General features: G+C 31.7%; 1 protein-coding gene across 1 annotated transcript in view; it reads left to right on the top strand.

Annotated features, from left to right (window-relative positions):
- Nucleotides 1-2,724: 2,724 nt before the first annotated feature.
- LOC132751028 (AP-3 complex subunit beta-2-like) overlaps nucleotides 2,725-19,370 on the top strand; it is a 29,963-nt gene continuing 13,317 nt past the window's right edge. Inside the window, exons 1-13 of the mRNA XM_060741129.1 lie at nucleotides 2,725-2,924; nucleotides 4,024-4,099; nucleotides 4,900-4,974; nucleotides 5,927-6,022; nucleotides 7,004-7,164; nucleotides 7,730-7,796; nucleotides 8,168-8,350; nucleotides 9,802-9,990; nucleotides 10,914-11,011; nucleotides 11,268-11,487; nucleotides 14,944-14,973; nucleotides 16,818-17,070; nucleotides 18,617-18,852. Of these exons, the coding sequence (XP_060597112.1) occupies nucleotides 2,794-2,924; nucleotides 4,024-4,099; nucleotides 4,900-4,974; nucleotides 5,927-6,022; nucleotides 7,004-7,164; nucleotides 7,730-7,796; nucleotides 8,168-8,350; nucleotides 9,802-9,990; nucleotides 10,914-11,011; nucleotides 11,268-11,487; nucleotides 14,944-14,973; nucleotides 16,818-17,070; nucleotides 18,617-18,852 (1,815 nt within the window). The 5' untranslated portion in view covers nucleotides 2,725-2,793. The remainder of the gene's footprint in view (nucleotides 2,925-4,023; nucleotides 4,100-4,899; nucleotides 4,975-5,926; nucleotides 6,023-7,003; nucleotides 7,165-7,729; nucleotides 7,797-8,167; nucleotides 8,351-9,801; nucleotides 9,991-10,913; nucleotides 11,012-11,267; nucleotides 11,488-14,943; nucleotides 14,974-16,817; nucleotides 17,071-18,616; nucleotides 18,853-19,370) is intronic.

Raw genomic sequence — 19,370 nt, 5'->3', positions numbered from 1 at the left:
GAAATACAGTATACATGTAACTTTAGAAATACTGATTAGTCCCATTTAGCACGTATGTACAGAATGGATGCATAATTGAAGAGTTTAAAAAATATGCTGTCAGTAACCAATTTTAACTAGAATTCTTTGTCATTTAGGGCATAACTCCATGATATTGCTTTAAATATTAATATGTATCTTGTCTTGTTTTTTATGTTTGATTGATTTGCTACATTAAAGATTTTGTACATTGACTCCTACTTCATTGTTTTTAAAGCCTCAGAAAATGCAATAGGTTTTATTACTCACAAACTTTTATACTTGGTATCTTGTTACAGTTTCCAAACATTTACTCATTCATTTGCTACAAAGCTGAACTATCTGTCGCTTCTTTTTCACTGTTCGCAACTGGTATAACTAGAGTGAATTAGTATTTTGAATGGATGTCAAAGTACATTGTACTATTTTGTTTACATTTAATTTTTACTTAAAGTCTTTGCTACATTTATGGCGCATTTTTGTACATTCAGTGCTACGTACTCTTTTGTAAGACATCTAATTTGCTAATTAGACATTTCAAGAGTATTGAAAAGAATGTGATTTCTGAGGCATAATGTGCCTTTGATAAGCACTCATAATACCTGGACTTTTTTTATCGAAGCAGACGAGTTGAAAATGATCGAATGTAAACTAAAACGGCCTCTCGATATCTCCTTTCACTAAATCGGTGATATCTATGGTTCGTTCTCTTGGAAATCGGGAACGACTTACGAGTACGAGTTCCTTGTCATTATTTATGTCCAGCGCCTGCGACCTGTCCCGAAAAATGCTCTCCAGTCGCAGGGCCCTTCGTCGATGAAAAACTAGCATGAACGCGGCCATGTTTGATTTCGGAGTGGTTTTGACTTAGGTCAGTCCTAGGATACCTTTAAAATATTCCTTGACTTAGGACTGTTTTTGGTCATAAATATAGGAGTTATAAGTTAGAACCGTTTTCAAGACTTTCTTTGAAACGCAATCCTCTCATTTCTTATCTTAGGGCCGACTTTAGACTCAGGACTCTCCATGAAACGTAGCCCAGATATCTCTTCATAAATTTAAGCTTTTATTTATGAAATCATTGCTTCACGCAATTAATGAGCTAGCTAAGATTTGGTCTCTTTGTTTAGATTCCATAGGTGAATGTTTAGAAGTTGGCATAAACCTTAACTGCCTTACACTTAATACGAATATACATTTGATTGCATGTCAGGAATGTAAAGCCTACATGAGCCATGGGTATGTACATGTACCAATACTGGAAGCAAACTCGAAGGTGATTTGATTTTTTTTCATCAAAATTGAAATACAAAAATGTACTAATTTAAAGTCACTTTGATCTTTTTTGACAATACCAGCGTCTTAAAATGTTGTTGACCTTAATATTATGATTATTCTAAGATCGCTCGGTCTAACTATCCCAAAGACACCCCAAGAATACTTCAATATGCCCCTAGGCAAACCCACGACTACTTTTAAACACCTTTAAGGGATATTTTATTTAAAATAAAAGATATAGTGCTGATTTAGGACTGTTAATTGATTTTTAATGCGGTAAGATGTACAAAATCTATGGGTAGTAAAGTATATAAGAATGCATGTCCATGCAGTGGACTAACTAATTTAAATGCATGTAACTACACGTATTTTCATTTTATCCATGAAAAATGATGCCATAGTAGTCAAATATGTCATATTTGTTAAAAAAAAACAAATATGAAAAATAAATAAGAAATTTAAGTAGGCGGAGTCAAAACTCATATCTATTTTCTCAGATGATTTTCTATGCCTGGCAGTCAATTAAGCTTTGAACAGCTTTTCAGTTCATTACCAGAAATTTTCTGGTTATGTTACCTCAAGACAGTTAAAGATGAATAAATCACGCACTTTAGAATAGTCAGTGTATTGCGTAACAAATGGGCGTTTTCATAAAGATTTCTTTCCTTGAAGGTAAAATTAGATAAAAAGGTTACTTTTTTTCGTTTTTCATGAAATATGGTATATTTTCACTTAACATGATAAAATTCAATATGTTGCCGAATTATTAATTTATTCAATATCATTATATTTTTCCTATTCGGTGGCATACACAGCTTATCTTGAAACTAATGGGATTTATTTCTACCTCCTTTAAATTTCAGAAAAACGACAATTTGATAGTTCTACGTAAATGCACAGATGTAATATTTTTTAAAAAAGAAAATAAAAGATTTTCGTTATTTTCTAAACGTCAATTTTTTCTGAAGAAGACTAAACGTCGAAAGCTTAAGAAATGCGTTTGTTTTTATTGAACTGATTATATAAAAAAAAAGAAAATAACATCTTTTAACTAATTTTCAATTGGGACCCAAAAGTATTTTAGTTCCCAGTTTTTAACCAATTAACATCATAAATCACTCATTATGATAACAATTTGAATACATTTGTCTCCTAATGCCTGGTAAATTTTTTCTTATTAATTAAGGTGTCTCATAAATAGCGATGTGTTTGTGCCCACAGGGACCCAGCGCAGTGTTGGGATAGTGTAAAAAGTAATTCTAGAAAAAAAATACTGTATATATAATATAAAGACTTTTTACACTATTCCAAAACTGTGCTGGGTCCCTGTGTGGGTGTGTGCCTACGAATATTACAGCTAACAATTAGTGTTGTATGACCGTACAAAATTAATTTAGCGTCACTATGCCGATTAACGGAAAGGACAATGACCAAAGTATTCCAAATAATACAGGAAGTAGAATTTTTTGACAGCTGGCGGTGTCGGTTTTGATAAGAATGGCAGGTAACGGCGGGTTTCAAGCTTCGGGAGGTTACAATGACAGGCCTCCGTCTTCTACTGGCAGCGGCGAACCAGATGTGGGTGTTGATCCTGCAAGCAGCAGTTTCTTTAACAACGAGTTTAAACGGTATACATTTTACTGCTATGTTAAAAAGTGGGTGGGGTATGAATTTTATTCCTTGTGAGTTGGTCTATCCAAATCAGCTTATAATACTCGCAATCAATAAATCCATGGTTTTCACTATAGTGTTTAGTGTACTTAAATGATTATTTCACTTATCTTTTGTCCGGGACTGACACTGAAATCAGGTGAGTGTCCCGGACATGTCTGGTAGATGAATTTTGTCTGGGTATAAACAAAAATCTGAAATTATCTCCTTTGCAGCAAGAAATAAATAAATTTTTATGCAATCTTATTGTCAAGTTAATATTTACCATGATGATAATCCACAGACAGTATAGCAATGTACAGGAAATGGCGACAGTAATCGTTTAATTGGTAAATCTAAGTGACGTTAATATGAAATTAGGCAAAGCCTATGAATGGGGATGTTGTTAAAAAATTCCTTTCATTCTTTCCGTTTTAAAGGTGTCATTCGGTATTACATGCTCTTCTTTCCGTTTTCACTCGGGAATACTCGACGACTATTTTTTATCCGAAAAGTTGAGATTTGTTCCGTTATCGGAATACCCCGCCTATTATCATTGAGTTACATTGTAAATGGCGGCGCCCGACTAGAACTGATAGTGAAAATTTCATTGATAGGTATAGAATTCTATATATTTTTTAATTGTTTTTTATTTGATTTTCTTTTAAATTTACACGTGTAGTCTATAGCCGGGCAAGCCAAAGCCCTGACTCGCTTCGCGGGCCCGGTCTTTGACTTCCCCGTAATAATTTAGATGAATTAAAAGTTAAGTTATGTATCCCCAGAAGCTTGCTGAGCGAAGGTGTCAAAAACTGTAAGCAATTGGAGCAATGGTTCAGCTATTTTTACAACATGAAATGGCTAATTGTCCTTTTATAACATAGTTTTATGCTGTTCTGTAACAAATTGAATTTACAAACCCTTGTTACTTTTAAAAAAGATAGATAGATGGAATATAGGTATTTCTTGTGTTTTCAATGACATAGTATGAAATACTTGGAAGGGCATGTTACAGCACCTATCTATAGATAGATGAATTATATGAAGTTTTTTTTTCTCTTGTATTATAAATTGCAGCCATGAAGATCTGAAGATAATGCTGGATAGTAACAAAGATTCACAGAAACTTGATGCTATGAAGAGAATTATTGGAGTAAGTATGAAAATCGAGGATAATCCTGAGATAAAAAAATATGGATTAAAAAAAATCCCCTAAGGATTGCCAATGAAATTCTCTGAAATGGTCTGTGATGAATTTTAGGCCGTCATTTTTCACAAATGATTAAGAATATTTTCTAAGTTTTTAGGTACTCCAAAATACATTGAGACAGGCACTCTGGCCTCAAGCTGCCTCCTTATGACAATCAATGCTAAATTGCTTGTGATATTTCTAATAACATTTAGATTTGATTTTCTTTATCAATGGTGGAAATTTTATTTATGAATTGATGTTGTTTGTTATTCCTAGTGTCAGATGCTTGTATATTTAAAAATTTTGGTTTTCAAAAGCAATGAGATTTTTCATGTATCCAATTCAATATGTAATACACTGAACGATATTTTACAACTAAATATTTCAATAAACTTTAAATATTATATTACATACTTTTTGGGTTAAGACAATATTTTACAACTTAAACTTTTCAATTAACATTAAATATGTATATGTTGCATACTTTTTTTGTTAAAACGATATTTTACAACTTAAACTTTAGATCAGCATTAAATATGTATATTACATATTCTCTAGGTAAATCAGTGTAATATTTCATCAGATTTTGAATTGTGAAAATACCAGTCATTTCTCCATATGATAAAAAATTTGTATAAACAATAATCATCTATATTTTTCCTTAAAAAAGTTCAAATTTAATTTTTTTCATAGCTGTGGGCTATTGGTCGTTCCTGAGTTATATGTAGTATTGTTGTATTGTGTATTTTCATTTTTTTAAGATGGTGGCCAAAGGCAAGGATGCCTCAGACTTATTCCCTGCAGTGGTGAAGAACGTAGTCTGTAAAAATCTAGAGGTAAGTTTATAGTCGTCCTTATTAACATCATTTTAGGGTTCATTATAAACATAAATAGACTGATTTTGACTTACTTGCCTGTTTTTATCTGAAGCATATCTTAACTTGTCTGTCTGATATTTAGTAAAATAGTAAAATCTTGAAAATTTCAACTTGCCTGTACAGGCTGTGGGACAACGTGGGCAATATGGACAATTGATTTTGCTACCTCTGTTTAAGGGTAAAAACAAATGCTAATGGTGTACGGACAGAAAGAATGTGTTAATCTATTTCTGTAGTAAATTATATAAAATGATAATACAAATGTATTATAAAGTCATCAAAACATATTGTAAGAATTATTTATATAGATATGATAGATTTCTCTATTATCACCTTCATCGTAATCATTATTATTTTACTATTCTCAGCAAACTTGTCTTAAATGTTTTTCATATCTTGTATCTGTAACATTCTCTTTATTATCTAGAATTTAAAAAAAGTGATTGCTATCTTGTATTACAAATTTGTCAATTTAAAATATGATTAGAAATGAATGCTGTCACACTCGCACCATCAAAATGTTATGAAAATAGCACGTCTCTAAGGGTAAAAGTGCATATGAGCAATTCCAGAACTGCATGAACTATGAAAAAAATAATATGAGCAACTGTAGAATATTAGCAACCAGATAATATTAACAACTGGATTATATTAGCAACCAGAGAATTGTATGCAATATTACCCTGAGAGACATGTGCTAGTTTCTTCATCATACTGAACCAACATTTCAATGTATTTTTTCACAGCTATGCACAATTACTTGGAGTGCAATTCATCACTGATTTTTTTTCATACTTGTGCAGGGGAGAGAACTAGAATATTTCATTTTCTTAAGTCAATATAGATTACTTGCCCTTGGGGGATTATTTAAAAAAAATCTATAACCATTCTGCTGTTTTAATTACGTCAGGTGAAGAAGCTCGTGTATGTCTACCTGACGAGGTACGCCGAGGAACAGCAAGATCTTGCCCTCCTATCTATCAGTACATTCCAAAGAGCTCTCAAGGTAACAAGTGTTCTGACATATTTTATAAACACAGAAGTATTTAAAGGCCCATTATGCCTCAGAAATCCATATATACCTTATTCCCATTGATTTGTGACTTCCCATCAATCTGTGACTTTAATAAATGTCTGTTATAAACACTCCTGCAAGGACAAACGATCATTTGAAAACTACACAAGTATTAGCCGACACTTGATTAAACAATTTTATCCATTCAAAATGCATAATTGAACAGGTGTTCAGATCACGAATAAACGAGAGAAAAGCATATATTGAATTTTTTGGAAATGTCAAACATATGTTTAATAATGTTTTGATAATGGATTTAGAGTATATTCGGTGTTAAACAGCTGAGGAAAGTAGCACCGAATGTACAGCAATGCGTCGCAAAGGTAACAAAATGTAAACTAAGTAGTATTTTTACTTCCATATAAAATACTAATTCACAATAATTATACCAATTGCAAACAAAGCAAAGATAGTTCATCTATATGGGAAATGAGCATATTTTGAAAACTGTAACAAGATACCAAAAATTTAATATTCTTGTGAAATAAAAACGATAGCATTTCTGAGGTATAATGGGCCTTTAAGCAAACATATAGATAGATATATTCTTGTACAAAAAATATTTGTTTATTGATATCATACTTACCTTTCTAAACATGTTAAATGGACATGTCTTGCGTAAATTTATAATTTTTTTACTGCCACTATATTAATGCAATCTGGTCAGGCTGTATGTATTTTCAGATTACATCTTTGACTTCATTTTAAATTCAGGTCACTGGTCAATTTGCAACAAAATTTTTAAAAAAGGTTTTTGTACATGTAATAGGAATTTGAAAGAAATAAAATCCTTATAAAGTATACTTGGGTAAAGACAATTGTGATTATACAGTGACTTTGTGTCCGAAATTAAACCTTTTGTAAAATAAGATATAATTGACATTATAGATAAATATGTATTTCTCGACACAGGATCCAAACCAGTTGATAAGAGCAAGTGCCCTGCGTGTATTGTCTAGTATAAGAGTACAAATGATCGCCCCAATTATGATGTTGTCAATTAAAGAAGCTGTGATGGACATGTCCCCATATGTCAGGAAAACTGCGGCTCATGGTATCCCTAAACTATACAGGTAATACTTTGAGATGTTAGGGGAGTATCATACTGGCTGAAAAATGTTAACATCATCTGATACTTGGCCAATAACCTTTAATGTAATATGTTTAGAATTATTTCAAGTATATTCACCCTGAATTTGTCTGAACATGTTTATATGTATGAGAGATTGGTTGAAGAAAAAGATTTGATTATGGTTTATACATATGAGCTGTGCCGTGACAAAACCAACATAGTGCGTTTGCGACCAGCATGGATCCAGGCCAGCCTGCCCATGCACGCAGTCTGATCAGGATCCATGCTGTTAGCTATCAGTTTCTCTACTTGTTATAGGGTTTGTTAGCGAACAACATGGATCCTGATAAGACTGCACGGATGTGCAGGCTGGTCTGAATCCATGCTGGTCGCAAACACACTTTGTTGGGTTTTGTCATGACACAGCTCAATTATATGTTTACAACTTATTTCATATAAATTAACAACTTTGATTAATTGAATAGGGATACCGTAAAAATGGACATATGTACACAGGTCTTATATAGATTAAATATTTTATTTACAGTGACTTTTTTCTGTTTCAGCATTGATCCAGAGTTAAAAGATCAGCTCATTGAAGTGATTGAGAAGCTTCTGGCAGATAAAACTACTGTAAATATTTATTTCTTCATAATTATATAATATTTAACTATTTTTAGAGGTAATTAAATCTGCATGCCTCTTTATGAACCATAATATTTAAAAAAGAATCTACCTTGAGAAAAATGATTTTAAGAAAAGTAAAAAAATTCAAGATTCAAGTAATAGTTTACATGTTATTGCGTTAAATGACTGATTTTTCTTTTTTTGTCACCATATTTGTACTGTGTGACTTAAGCAGCATGGACTATTTTTGTATATTCTGACCTATTTTTATAGATTTTAAGTGCCATATGCAGTACATAAATTATTTTCTTTGTTTACTTAACACTATTTTACTTTTTAATACATTTAAAAAAAAAATTCAACTTTTATTTTTACAGCTGGTTGCCGGCAGTGCGATACAAGCATTTGAGGAAGTGTGTCCGGAGCGCACCGACCTTATACATAAGAACTATCGTAAGTTGTGTAACCTGCTGGTTGATGTGGAGGAATGGGGACAAGTAGTCATCATCAACATGTTGACCCGTTACGTCAGGTCACAGTTCATTAACCCCAATGATGATGTAAGCCATTTTATCATGGTATATCTATACCTTTTAATTAATGACGTTTTATCATGTTATATCTATACCTTTTTTATTATCACCATTTATTGACAAACCTGCCTTTGTTTTCTAACTTTAAAGCATGATGAGCTGTAAAAATCAAGTCCTGGATTGGATACTTTGACATTCCTAACATTAAAAGTAAAAATATATGATAAGTAGGAAATTTTTATCAATTTTGAGTGCACTGTTGTAGAAAAATGGATGGTTAGAGTTCAAATGTGCAGGAATCACGAAGGCTTGAGTGATTAATTACAAAGCATTTGAACCATAAACCATGCATTATTATACTATAATGCAAGAAATATTAATATTTATTTCCATTTTAATATGCTAACAAAAAAAAAGAATTGATAAAACTTTGTTAACTACATTAAGCATAGACAGAATTTCCTGACATTATCATATGTTGTGTAAGCATTTGCTTTTTATGCATTACATATATTGCGTAATAATGCACTTAATTGTCTTATCTGTTTGGTAAGGGAATAGTGTGCAGCATGTAAGAATGATTGTTAAACCAACTTTCTTAATATTTCCAATACATTAGACTTTTGTGTAAAAGTTTAGCATTTAGTGCTTGTGGCTAGAGTTGTTTAACCCTCATGTTGAACCTAAATAGGAATGATTTGTATGTGTCTTTTTAATGTAGGAGAAACCTATATATCTAGCTCAACCAAGCTAAAGTGGTTCTAAGCAAGTCCCAAATTATGTCCACAAACAGAAAAGCATATGATTGGCTGCATGGCCGAGTGGTTTATGTGTTGAACTAGTAATCTAAGGAATGCTGACGGCCTAAGTTCTAACCTCATAAGGGCCAAACTGTTGTTTCCGTGAGCAAGAAACTTTTCACTCATTGTTTATTACTTGTTGGTTCCAGGAACAGATTTGAGCGTGTTTCAATAAGCTTACAGCTTCCAACACAATCAAACTAAACTAAAAGGAAAAGCAGCTGTATTGTTATAATTTGTTACAAATTAAGGGAATTTTTTTTTTTGCTTTAATGGTAAGGGAATTTTTTTTTGCTTTAAATATGGTAAGGGAATGTTTTTTTTGCTTTAAATATGGTAAGGGAATGTTTTTTTTTGCTTTAAATATGGTAAGGGAATGTTTTTTTTGCTTTAAATATGGTAAGGGAATGTTTTTTTTGCTTTAAATATGGTAAGGGAATGTTTTTTTTGCTTTAAATATGGTAAGGGAATGTTTTTTTTGCTTTAAATATGGTAAGGGAATGTTTTTTTTGCTTTAAATATGGTAAGGGAATGTTTTTTTTTGCTTTAAATATGGTAAGGGAATGTTTTTTTTTGCTTTAATGGTAAGGGAATTTTTTTTTGCTTTAATGGTTCCACTGAGCTTTAAAACTTTGAAGAATCAACAAAACAATAATTTTTTAACATCTTTGTACACAGAATGTTGGGGATGAGGTGGACAAACCATTTTACGAGTCAGAGAAGGACAGTAATGAAGATGATGATGATGATGATGACGATGATGATAAGGCCAAGGCTAAAACAAAACCTAGACAATATATCATGGACTCTGATCATAGGCTTATTCTTAGACAGTGTAAACCGTTGTTGAACAGCAGGAATGCTGCAGTAAGTATTGTTTACAATTTTAATTACAGATTATAAATAAATAGTAAAAGATAAGTAGTCAACTGCAAATTCTTAAAATTCGCTTTACCAATGTGTCGGCTGAACAGCCTCCTTCAGGGTACTTAAATAAATAATAAACAAACAGCAGGACAATATGTCAGAAATATCAGAAATATACACATGATGATGCAGAAACTAATTTTGAAAATTGTAAAAGTTGTACATAATAGATATATACAAAATCCTTGGTGCATTTATCTGTATGTTAAAAAACAAGACAAAATGTTTAAGGTAACTAGACAATTAGTTGAGATACACATTTAATAAACTGAATGCTCTCAATCCTTAAAAATTAAAAAAGAAAGAAATTCGTGAAAATCTTCCATGTGTCAGAAAGTATGCAGATGCTATTTTACAAAATTAACAAACCAGTTTGATTCCCTTTAAAAAAATTTATATTTTGCAGAAAAGAAAATATACATGTGTGTTTTAAATTGATGAAGATTATAAATTATGAAAAATAGTTTTTCTAGAAGTATTGATTTCTTGTGTTTTACTTTTTGACAATATCGTCACCTAAGTGCAGTATTGGATTACATTTATCTTCCCTATTAATTTTAGATGTGATTTAACCCATTATTGCACGATATGAGCCGCGTCACGACAAAACCAACATAGTGGGTTTGCGACCAGCATGGATCCAGACCAGCCTGTGCATCCGCGCAGTCTGATCAGGATCCATGCTGTACGCTTACCAACCCTATTACAAGTAGAGAAACTGATAGCGAACAGCATGGATCCTGATCAGACTGCGCGGATGCGCAGGCTGGTCTCGATCCATGCTGGTCGCAAACCCATTATGTTGGTTTTGTCATGACGAGGCTCATATGTTAAACTAGTAATGTATACTGACATGATTTCAGGTTGTGATGGCCGTAGCTCAGTTGTACCATCATTGTGCACCAAGGTCGGAGGTTTCCACAGTTGCAAGGTCTCTCATTCGACTCCTCAGATCTCACACGTAAGTTATTACTCCAAATGTTACATTTAGGAAAATTAAAAACATAAACTTAGCAACATTCAAATAAATTGAGCATATTTACAATAAGTGTATTAGTAAAACTATATCATATATAACAATATGAAAGTTATAGCATTTTGTTCTTGTTTAATTTTTTTGAAATTTTTTTTAATAAGATTATCATATAGAAAAGATGCCTATTTAAACATACAAAGCTTATCAAAAATTCACCAACATTTACTTCTATTTATTACAGAGAAGTACAGTATGTGGTGTTAAGTAACATAGCAACGATGTCGTTGAAACAGAAGGGCATGTTTGAGCCGTTCTTGAAGAGTTTTTACGTGAGATCTAATGACGCCACCCATATCAAACTTCTGAAGTTGGAAATCTTGACAACTTTAGCCACTGAGACAAACATTGCTACAATACTTAGAGAACTACAGGTACTACAATTTATCCTGCTACTGTCTATATCATCAGCTGGATAAAGCCTTGCTGGATAAACTTATCTATCTCCAGTCATTACGTCATATTATGACGTCACATGTTTAGCAGCAAAACAAAACTTCATATAGATTCTATTTTATCTGGGAAAAGAAGAATGAAACCATTTAATTATTCTAAAAACATGATAAAAAGCAGGATAAATCAAATACATGGTTGATGTCGGGATGGAGAAGGTTTATCCGGTGAGCGAGAAAGTCTTGGCGAGCTTTTATATATTAGATGAAAAGTTTGTAATAAAATTTTAATTTTTTTTGAGTAGAATCTATATTGAATTTTTTTATATTTTTACCTTTTAGCTTGTAAAAAACAAAAATAGTTGTTCTGTCCAGTGAAAAGTTGGTTAAATATGAAACAGCCTTTTCACTTAACCTTTTGAATTTAAATAACTTTTCTTATGACTGTGATCTTCATTTTAAATTTCCACAGCTGAACAAAATAAAAGAAATTTTAATTTTTAAAAATTTTTTTTAAAAAAACCCCCAAAAAAAAAAAAAAAAAGGGTTTTTTTTGGGGGAAAAAAAAAAAATTTTTTTAAAAAAAATTTTTAAAAACAAAAAAAAACCCTTTTTTTTTTTTTTTTGGGAAAAATTTTTTTTAAAAAAATTAAAAAAAAAGGGAAAAAAAAACCCCAAAAAATTTTTTTTTCCCAAAAAAAAAATTTTTTTAAAAAAAAAGGGTTTAAAAAAGGGAAATTTTTTTTTTAAAAAAAATTTTTTTTTTTCCACCCCAAAAAAAAAAAATTTTTTTGGGCCAAAAAAAAAAAGGGAAATTTAAAAAAAAAAAAAAATTTTTTTTAAAAAAAAAACCAAAAATTTTTAAAAAAAAAAAAAAAAAAAAATTTTTTTTTTCCCCGGGGCCGGGGTTTTTGGGGGGAAAAAAAATTTTTTTAAAAAAAATTTTGGGGAAAAAAAATTTTTTAAAAAATTTTTTTTTTTAAAAAAATTAAAAAAGGAATTTTTTTTTTTTTTAAAAAAAAAAAATTTTTTTTGGGGAAAAATTTTTTAAAAAAAAAATTTTTTTTTTTTTTAAAAAAAATTTTTTTTTTAAAAAAATTTCCCCCCAAAAAAAAAATTTTTTTTTTAAAAAAATTTTTTGGGGGAAAAAAAATTTTTTTTAAAAATTTTTTTTTTTTTAAAAAAAATTTTTTAAAAAAAATTTTTTTAAAAATTTGTTTTTTTTTTTTGGGTTTTTAAAAAAAATTTTTAAATTTTTTAAAAAGGTTTTTTTTTCCCCCCTTTTTTTTAAAAAATTTTTTAAAAACCCCCCCCAAAAAAAAAATTTTTTTTTTTAAAAATTTTAAAAAAAAAATTTTTTTTTTTTTTAAAAAAACCTTTTTTAATTTTCCAAAGAAAAAAAAAAAAAAAAAATTTTTTTAAAAATTTCCAAAAATTTAAAAATTAAAATTTTTTTTTTTATTTTTTTAAAAAATTTTTTTTTTTTAAAAATTTTTTTTTTGGGGGGCCGGTTTTTTTTTAAAAAAAAAACCCCAAAAAAGGGGGGGTTTTTCCCCGGGGGGGGGTTTTTTAAAATTTTTGGGTTCTTTTTTTTTTGGGGGTTTTTTTAAAAAAAACCCCCTTTTTTTTTAAAAAAGGGGGGAAAAAAAAAAATTTTTTTTAAAAAAAAAAAAATTTTTTTTTTGGTTTAAAAAAAATTTTTTAAAAAATTTAAAATTTTAAAGGAATTTGGGGGGGTTTGGAATAGGACCTTTGGCCCCCGTTTAAATCTGAGGGAAAAAGGCCTTTTTAAAATTTGGGGGCCGTCTTTCAAGGGCAAAAAGGGGAATGGTTTAATTTTTTTAAATTAAATTTTGTTTAAAAAACCTTATTTTTGGCTAAATTTTTTTTAAAATTTGGGAAAAAAATTCTTTTTTTCCTTGAATTTTTAAAAATTTGAAACCATTGTTTAATATGGGGTTTTTTTTTTAAAATATTTTCCCAAATTTTCAACAACTTTAAATAAATTTTTCCCCAGAAATTAATTTTAATTTTTCTTGACGCAGGTGTGAATCTTGGGAAAGGCAATTATCAATACAGGGGGAGGGGGTTTTTAAATGAATTTCTTTTTTTTTGAAAAAGGAGTCAGCAGAAAAAAAGTTTGGGGCGATTAAAACACTTTAAAAGTGCAGGTTAACCAGGCCAGTTAACCAGGTCAGTTAACCAGGCCTGGCCTGGCCTGACTCTATACTGGTTTACCTCACCCTTTACCTGCTGAATTTGTGTAATAGATTTTCCCTTAAATATAGGAGTATATAAATACAAAAAATAGCTATCAATAGTACAAATTTTGCTCAGATTGCACGGATATGATAAAAAAATCTTAGAATTGGTAAATTGTTAGTAATCTTTGTCATAGTAAGATTTGAACTGTCTTTCTTTTAAAGCATTAATTCCCTATACATGTTATTGTACTGATTCTGTGAAAATGGATTCTAATTAGCGATTTTATTTGCAGAACTTTATTTGTATATTTTATTTTTACAGAAAGTGTAGTGCAGAAAAAAGTGTTGGGGGGTTATTTAAAAAGTTTCTTCAGAGCAGGTAAAGGAAAATGTTACGTTTAATTAAACTTATTTTAAACTCAAAATTTGGGAAAATAGGGGGAAAATTTTTTTTTGGTTTTTGGGGTTTGCCTCATCACAAATTTTTAAATTTTGGGTTTAAAAGGGGACCTCCAAAAAAATAATGAAAAAAGAAAAAGGGGCTAAAAAATTCCCAAAAACTTATTTAAAAGCATAATAAAGGGCACTTTCAAGACCCCCAAAATTAAGGCAATTGGTAAAAAACCCTGTTTAAAAACCCCATCCCCGTTAAATTGGGGGCTGTTTAAAAAATAAAACCACCGGGTTTAATTTTTGGGGATTTCCGGTAGAGAAACAAAAGTATAGGGAAAAAAAATTTTTTATTTTAAAGTCTTTGGGTTTGTTTAAAAGGTTTGGGGGTTGGCATTTTAAATTGGGGGCCCCGGTTTAAATTTTTCCGGGCGGAGGTCACTTTTTTTTTGATTTTAAAGAAAAACCTTTCCCAGGGGCCTTCACACTAAATTTTTTTTCCCCGGGAAGGAAGAATTTAAGTGCCCCTTTGAAAGTTTTAAGGAAAAATTTAAGGGAAAACACAGCCTCCCAGGAAAAATGGGGGTGGCTGAACTTTCTCTTTGGTAAATTCATTTGGCTTACTTTCCCTGATTTCCGGTTAAAAATAAAAAACCAAAAAACCAAACTGCTATTGGCTTTTTTAAAAGGGGGTTTTTTAAAAAAACTTTAAATGAATTTTTATTTTTCCCGTCGTCACCAAAATAAGGACATTATTTTTCACATGGGAAAGGTGGGAGATAAAAAACCCTTTCCGTGGCTAGAGGGAAATATCTTATGGTTTTATTGGTGAATATAAAAGATAGAGTCCTAAAATTTCCCCAGAGTACTTTAGGAAAAAAAGGCCCAAACATTCATTCAAGAGGTATGTTGGCAGAACTTATAATAATATTATCATTTTCCATGATAAATTTGCTCATTTTTTGCACTTTTTTGTGCATTTGCTTATACACTGTCTTATAAAAGCATTTACTGTATAATTTGTAAATATATACAGTCCGACCCCGGTTATTCGACAACCCTTTATTCGAATACCCGGCATTATCCGAAGTAGATCGGTGGTCCCGTTTTTATCTCTATATAAAACAATATAAATACGAGCGTATTATTCAAAATGCATTATCCGAATACCTCCTATTTTTCGAAGTAAAATTTCGGTCCCGATTATACAATTATGAAAGAATTTCACACCTATTATTCGAAGCCAGCCTAATTATTATTCGAAGCCAGACTAATTGGCGCAGATCCACTCGCTGACCAGTCGACTTGTGAAAAATATCCACAGTCATGCGTGTAATTAGACAATCATGATAATAACTCTTTGTGTGTTCTTTAATCAACTTTAATTACCGAAAATGAATAGCTATGCACCGTGTCCGATTTTGTTGAAGATGACAGCAATAATTTTTATACAATCCGTATATGTGAATTTGTCAAAACATGCAAAACATTTTTTTTCATTAATTGCAACGCTACATGAGAGCCTTAATTTATCCTAATCGAAAACACCAGAGTTAAGCTGTAAATACCGTAGTGACCACACGGCCATTATCAAGGTTTTGCGCGAAACGAAACGATACATAATGTAAAAGAAAATGCAAGTATTTATGTCTTCAATGTCAATACAATAATTTTTACGCACCTTTTCTTAAATATTTATTTTTCTGAATTGATTAGAGGAAGCAAGTGTGTTGTAAACGGTAGTTTTGCGATGATTGGTCAAAGTGGAGTAGTTTTCATCTATCACAATATTTCGATTTCGATTATTCGAACCCATCGATTATTCGAAGTAAATATTCAGTCCCAGGCACTTCGAATAAACGGGGTTGGACTGTAGCACCAAAAGATTGTATTTTGTAAACAAACTGATTTGTCTAGTATATATGAATTATTATTTATCTTAGCTTTTCTATTCTCTTCATTGCTATATATCATCCCCTTAGTGCAGTATTGGTTTAACTCATATTGAATTTACCAGGAGATAATTCGTTACTGCACTAGGGTGAATAATTTTGTAGGTTTAATTAAATCAGTGCAGGCTATATTGTAATTTTTTATTATGAGATAGTTATCCTGTCATTTGCGATAACATTACCTCAAATCCCCAAGATGTAAACATGTCTTATTAACATAACAGTTTCTGTGGTACTGAAAACTTGACCAACAATTAAACAGAATGTCAATCTATGTTGCACTGTTTTTGATTATTTTCTTCATTTACTGAAGTTAGTCATTGTTTTCACATTAAATTATTGACAGTGAAAAATTCAATATTTGACAAGTATTTAAACAACACAAAATGTTAGATCTTCAGATCATTTTGTCCATTTTTCATTATTTATCATCATTTGTATTTGAGATGTTTAATAGTTTAAACTATCAAAGATTAATATTTTACAATAAATGAAATGAAAGATATGAGCTGCATCATGACAAAATCAACGTAATGCGTTTGCGACCAGCATGGATCCAGACCAGCCTGCGCATCCGCAGTCTGATCACAGATCAGGATCCATGCTGTTCGCTTACCATCCCTATTACAAGTAGAGAAACTGATAGCGAACAGCATGGATCCTGATCAGACTGCGCGGATGCCCAGGCTGGTCTGGATCCATGCTGGTCGCAAAACCCATTATGTTGGTTTTGTCATGACGCGGCTCAAATGAAAGATATTCTGAAATCTTAATACATTGGTATGAAAATTTTCAGGAGGATATTGTAAAGTTACAGATTCTCAACCTTGGCGCTAAGTTGATGATCACCAACAGTAAACAGACCAAGCTTCTGTGTCAGTACGTGTTTAATCTGGCTAAATACGACCAGAATTACGACATCAGGGACCGATCTAGGTTCCTCCGTGCTCTCGTTCTACCGATTGGAGAGAAAGGACAACTTGCTAAACATGCCAAGAAAATCTTCCTGTCCACTAAACCTGCACCAGTTCTAGAGTCAAAGTTTAAAGGTGAATATGTTTATTTTTAGCTTGACTTTTTGATGAATAGTGAAATATTGTACTCACCTTGGCATCGGCATCACACTTTGGTTAAATTTTTTGCGTGCAAGTTGATATCTTCAAAACTACTGAAAGGAATAGGTTGAAACTTCACACACTTGTTCTTTATCTTACATGAAGGGAACAGGTCCGTTACCATTTTGCAGAGTTATGCCACTTTTCTTTTTGTCAAACACCAAAAATTTGTCGTGCTAGGTGTCATACAGTCAGCTCTATTTGTAATAAACTTTTTGGATTCTTTAATGTAGGTAGGCTGTCTATCAGGGTGATGGGAAGGTTTGTGGTTTTACTCCGGTGCCTGCTTGTATCAGAAATAATGCACAAAGGGACACATTAGGTATTCTGTCACAATTAAAGCTCAAAAGTCACCATAACTATGACCTTACTAGTGTTAGTGTGACTTTAAACACAACAGAAAACAATAGTTTACAACTTCCTCATTGGTTTTGGAAAGTGAACAATCGTAAAAAATCATACCGGCGACCGGATTTAGGCACCCGTTAATTTGTAAATTTAAAGGGATGTTTTTTGAGATATAATTTTTTTTGCTTTTGTTAAAAAAATAAATTTTTCAACAGATCGGCCCAATTACCAGCTCGGACCCTGTCTCTTTAAAATAAACATGAAAGTCCCGGGTACCAGCATTACCGGAATGGCCGGGGGGCCCAGACCGAGTGTGAGAACTTTAAGTTGTAATCCCTGGACGGAGAAAAACCATTAACAAAGAAACAGAAACAAAAGAAAAAACCCGAAAAGTCTTTTATTTCTAGCCCCGAGCCCCTCGAGCCCTGAGGTTTTGTATATAAAAGTTTGTTTGGACAGTTAATTAAAAGGGATGCTAATTTGTGATGAAAAAATCAAATCATTAGGTTTATAAATATCATTTTTGTTTTGTTTTTTAAAAGTGAAAAAAAAAGGCTATATGTGAAAAAAAGAAATTTTCACACCAAAATACAAGGGGAAATAAAAAAAAAGATTAATGTTTGTCCGCCTTACAGGAGTAATGGCACACATATAGGGATCATTTAACTTATGATTTTTATCTTGGTCTTGGAAAAACTGAAAGCTCAGTAAATTGAAATGAACAAAACAATGTTCACAATGTTTTGGCTGTTTCGGAATACTGGAATTAAATATATATGAGCCACGCACCAAAAAACCAACAAGTCACGCGACGCAGCATGAATCCAGACCAGCTTGCGGCTCCGGCAGTCTGATCAGGATTCCTGCTGTTTCGCTATCAGTTTCCTACTTGTAATAGAGTTGGTAAGCGGAACAGCATGGTCCTGATTCAGGCGCGATGCCAGGCGTGGTCTGGATCCATGCTGGTTGCAAACGCACTATGTTGGTTTTGTCATGGCGGCTCATATTATCTTCAAATAATAAGCCTTCTTAAAAGGGAAAAACAGAATAGTTTTGTTTTAATTCTTACTCTATTATGTTATCAAGACGACAGTTCGGAACATGGATGACAGTGAATGTTGATGACGACTAGCGACGAAAGAGTCCGACAGTGATGACGAGAAGAGCGAGGACTCCGACGAGGATTCTGACTCTAGCGACGATACTGATATAGAGAAATATAAACCAAAGAAAGAGGTTAAAGTGGAGAAGAAGAAACCACCAGCACCGGTGGAGACGGAAAGTGACGGGGACACGTCGGAGGAAGACGACAGTAGTGATGATGAAGAAAGTAGTTCCGAGAGCGAAGTGGAGGTTAAAAAGAAAAAGGTGAATCAGTCATATTTATTAAAGGAGCACCTCTGATGTTCAAAAGTCTACATAAAATTTGAATTCCTTACATAGATCAGCTGGGCATTTAAAAAAGAAAGATACATGACTTTTTTTTGTATTCAAAAGATAATAAGAAAAATACTTAAAAAGATAAATTGGATATCCTGTTTTTGTGCTTTTTTTTAGCCCGGTTTGAGTGGAAAGCATTGCAATACTTTTCAATTTTGGGTCATTTTTCACAATTTGAATTATTATTTTAGAAAAATGAAGTGACCAAATGATCTGAAATTTTGCACATAAGCTATTGGTCTAGAACTACATCAAATGGAATATCGATCTCAAAAAATTAATTTCAGTCCCATCATGTCAAAAAACCACAGTTGATTCCCTTTAATTTATTGATAAGAATTGAAATGTCTTTGTCTTTACTTTTAAAGAATCCATTACATAAATTGTCTATAGAACAGTAGTGTTGATTATGGAAAATAGTTCTGAGAGTGAGAGATTCATGTTAA

Source organism: Ruditapes philippinarum, unplaced genomic scaffold (assembly GCF_026571515.1).
Source record: "Ruditapes philippinarum isolate M1 unplaced genomic scaffold, ASM2657151v2 ctg1868_1_1_1_1, whole genome shotgun sequence".
NCBI classification, from domain to species: domain Eukaryota; kingdom Metazoa; phylum Mollusca; class Bivalvia; order Venerida; family Veneridae; genus Ruditapes; species Ruditapes philippinarum.
This window is presented reverse-complemented; position numbering and strand designations above follow the sequence as displayed.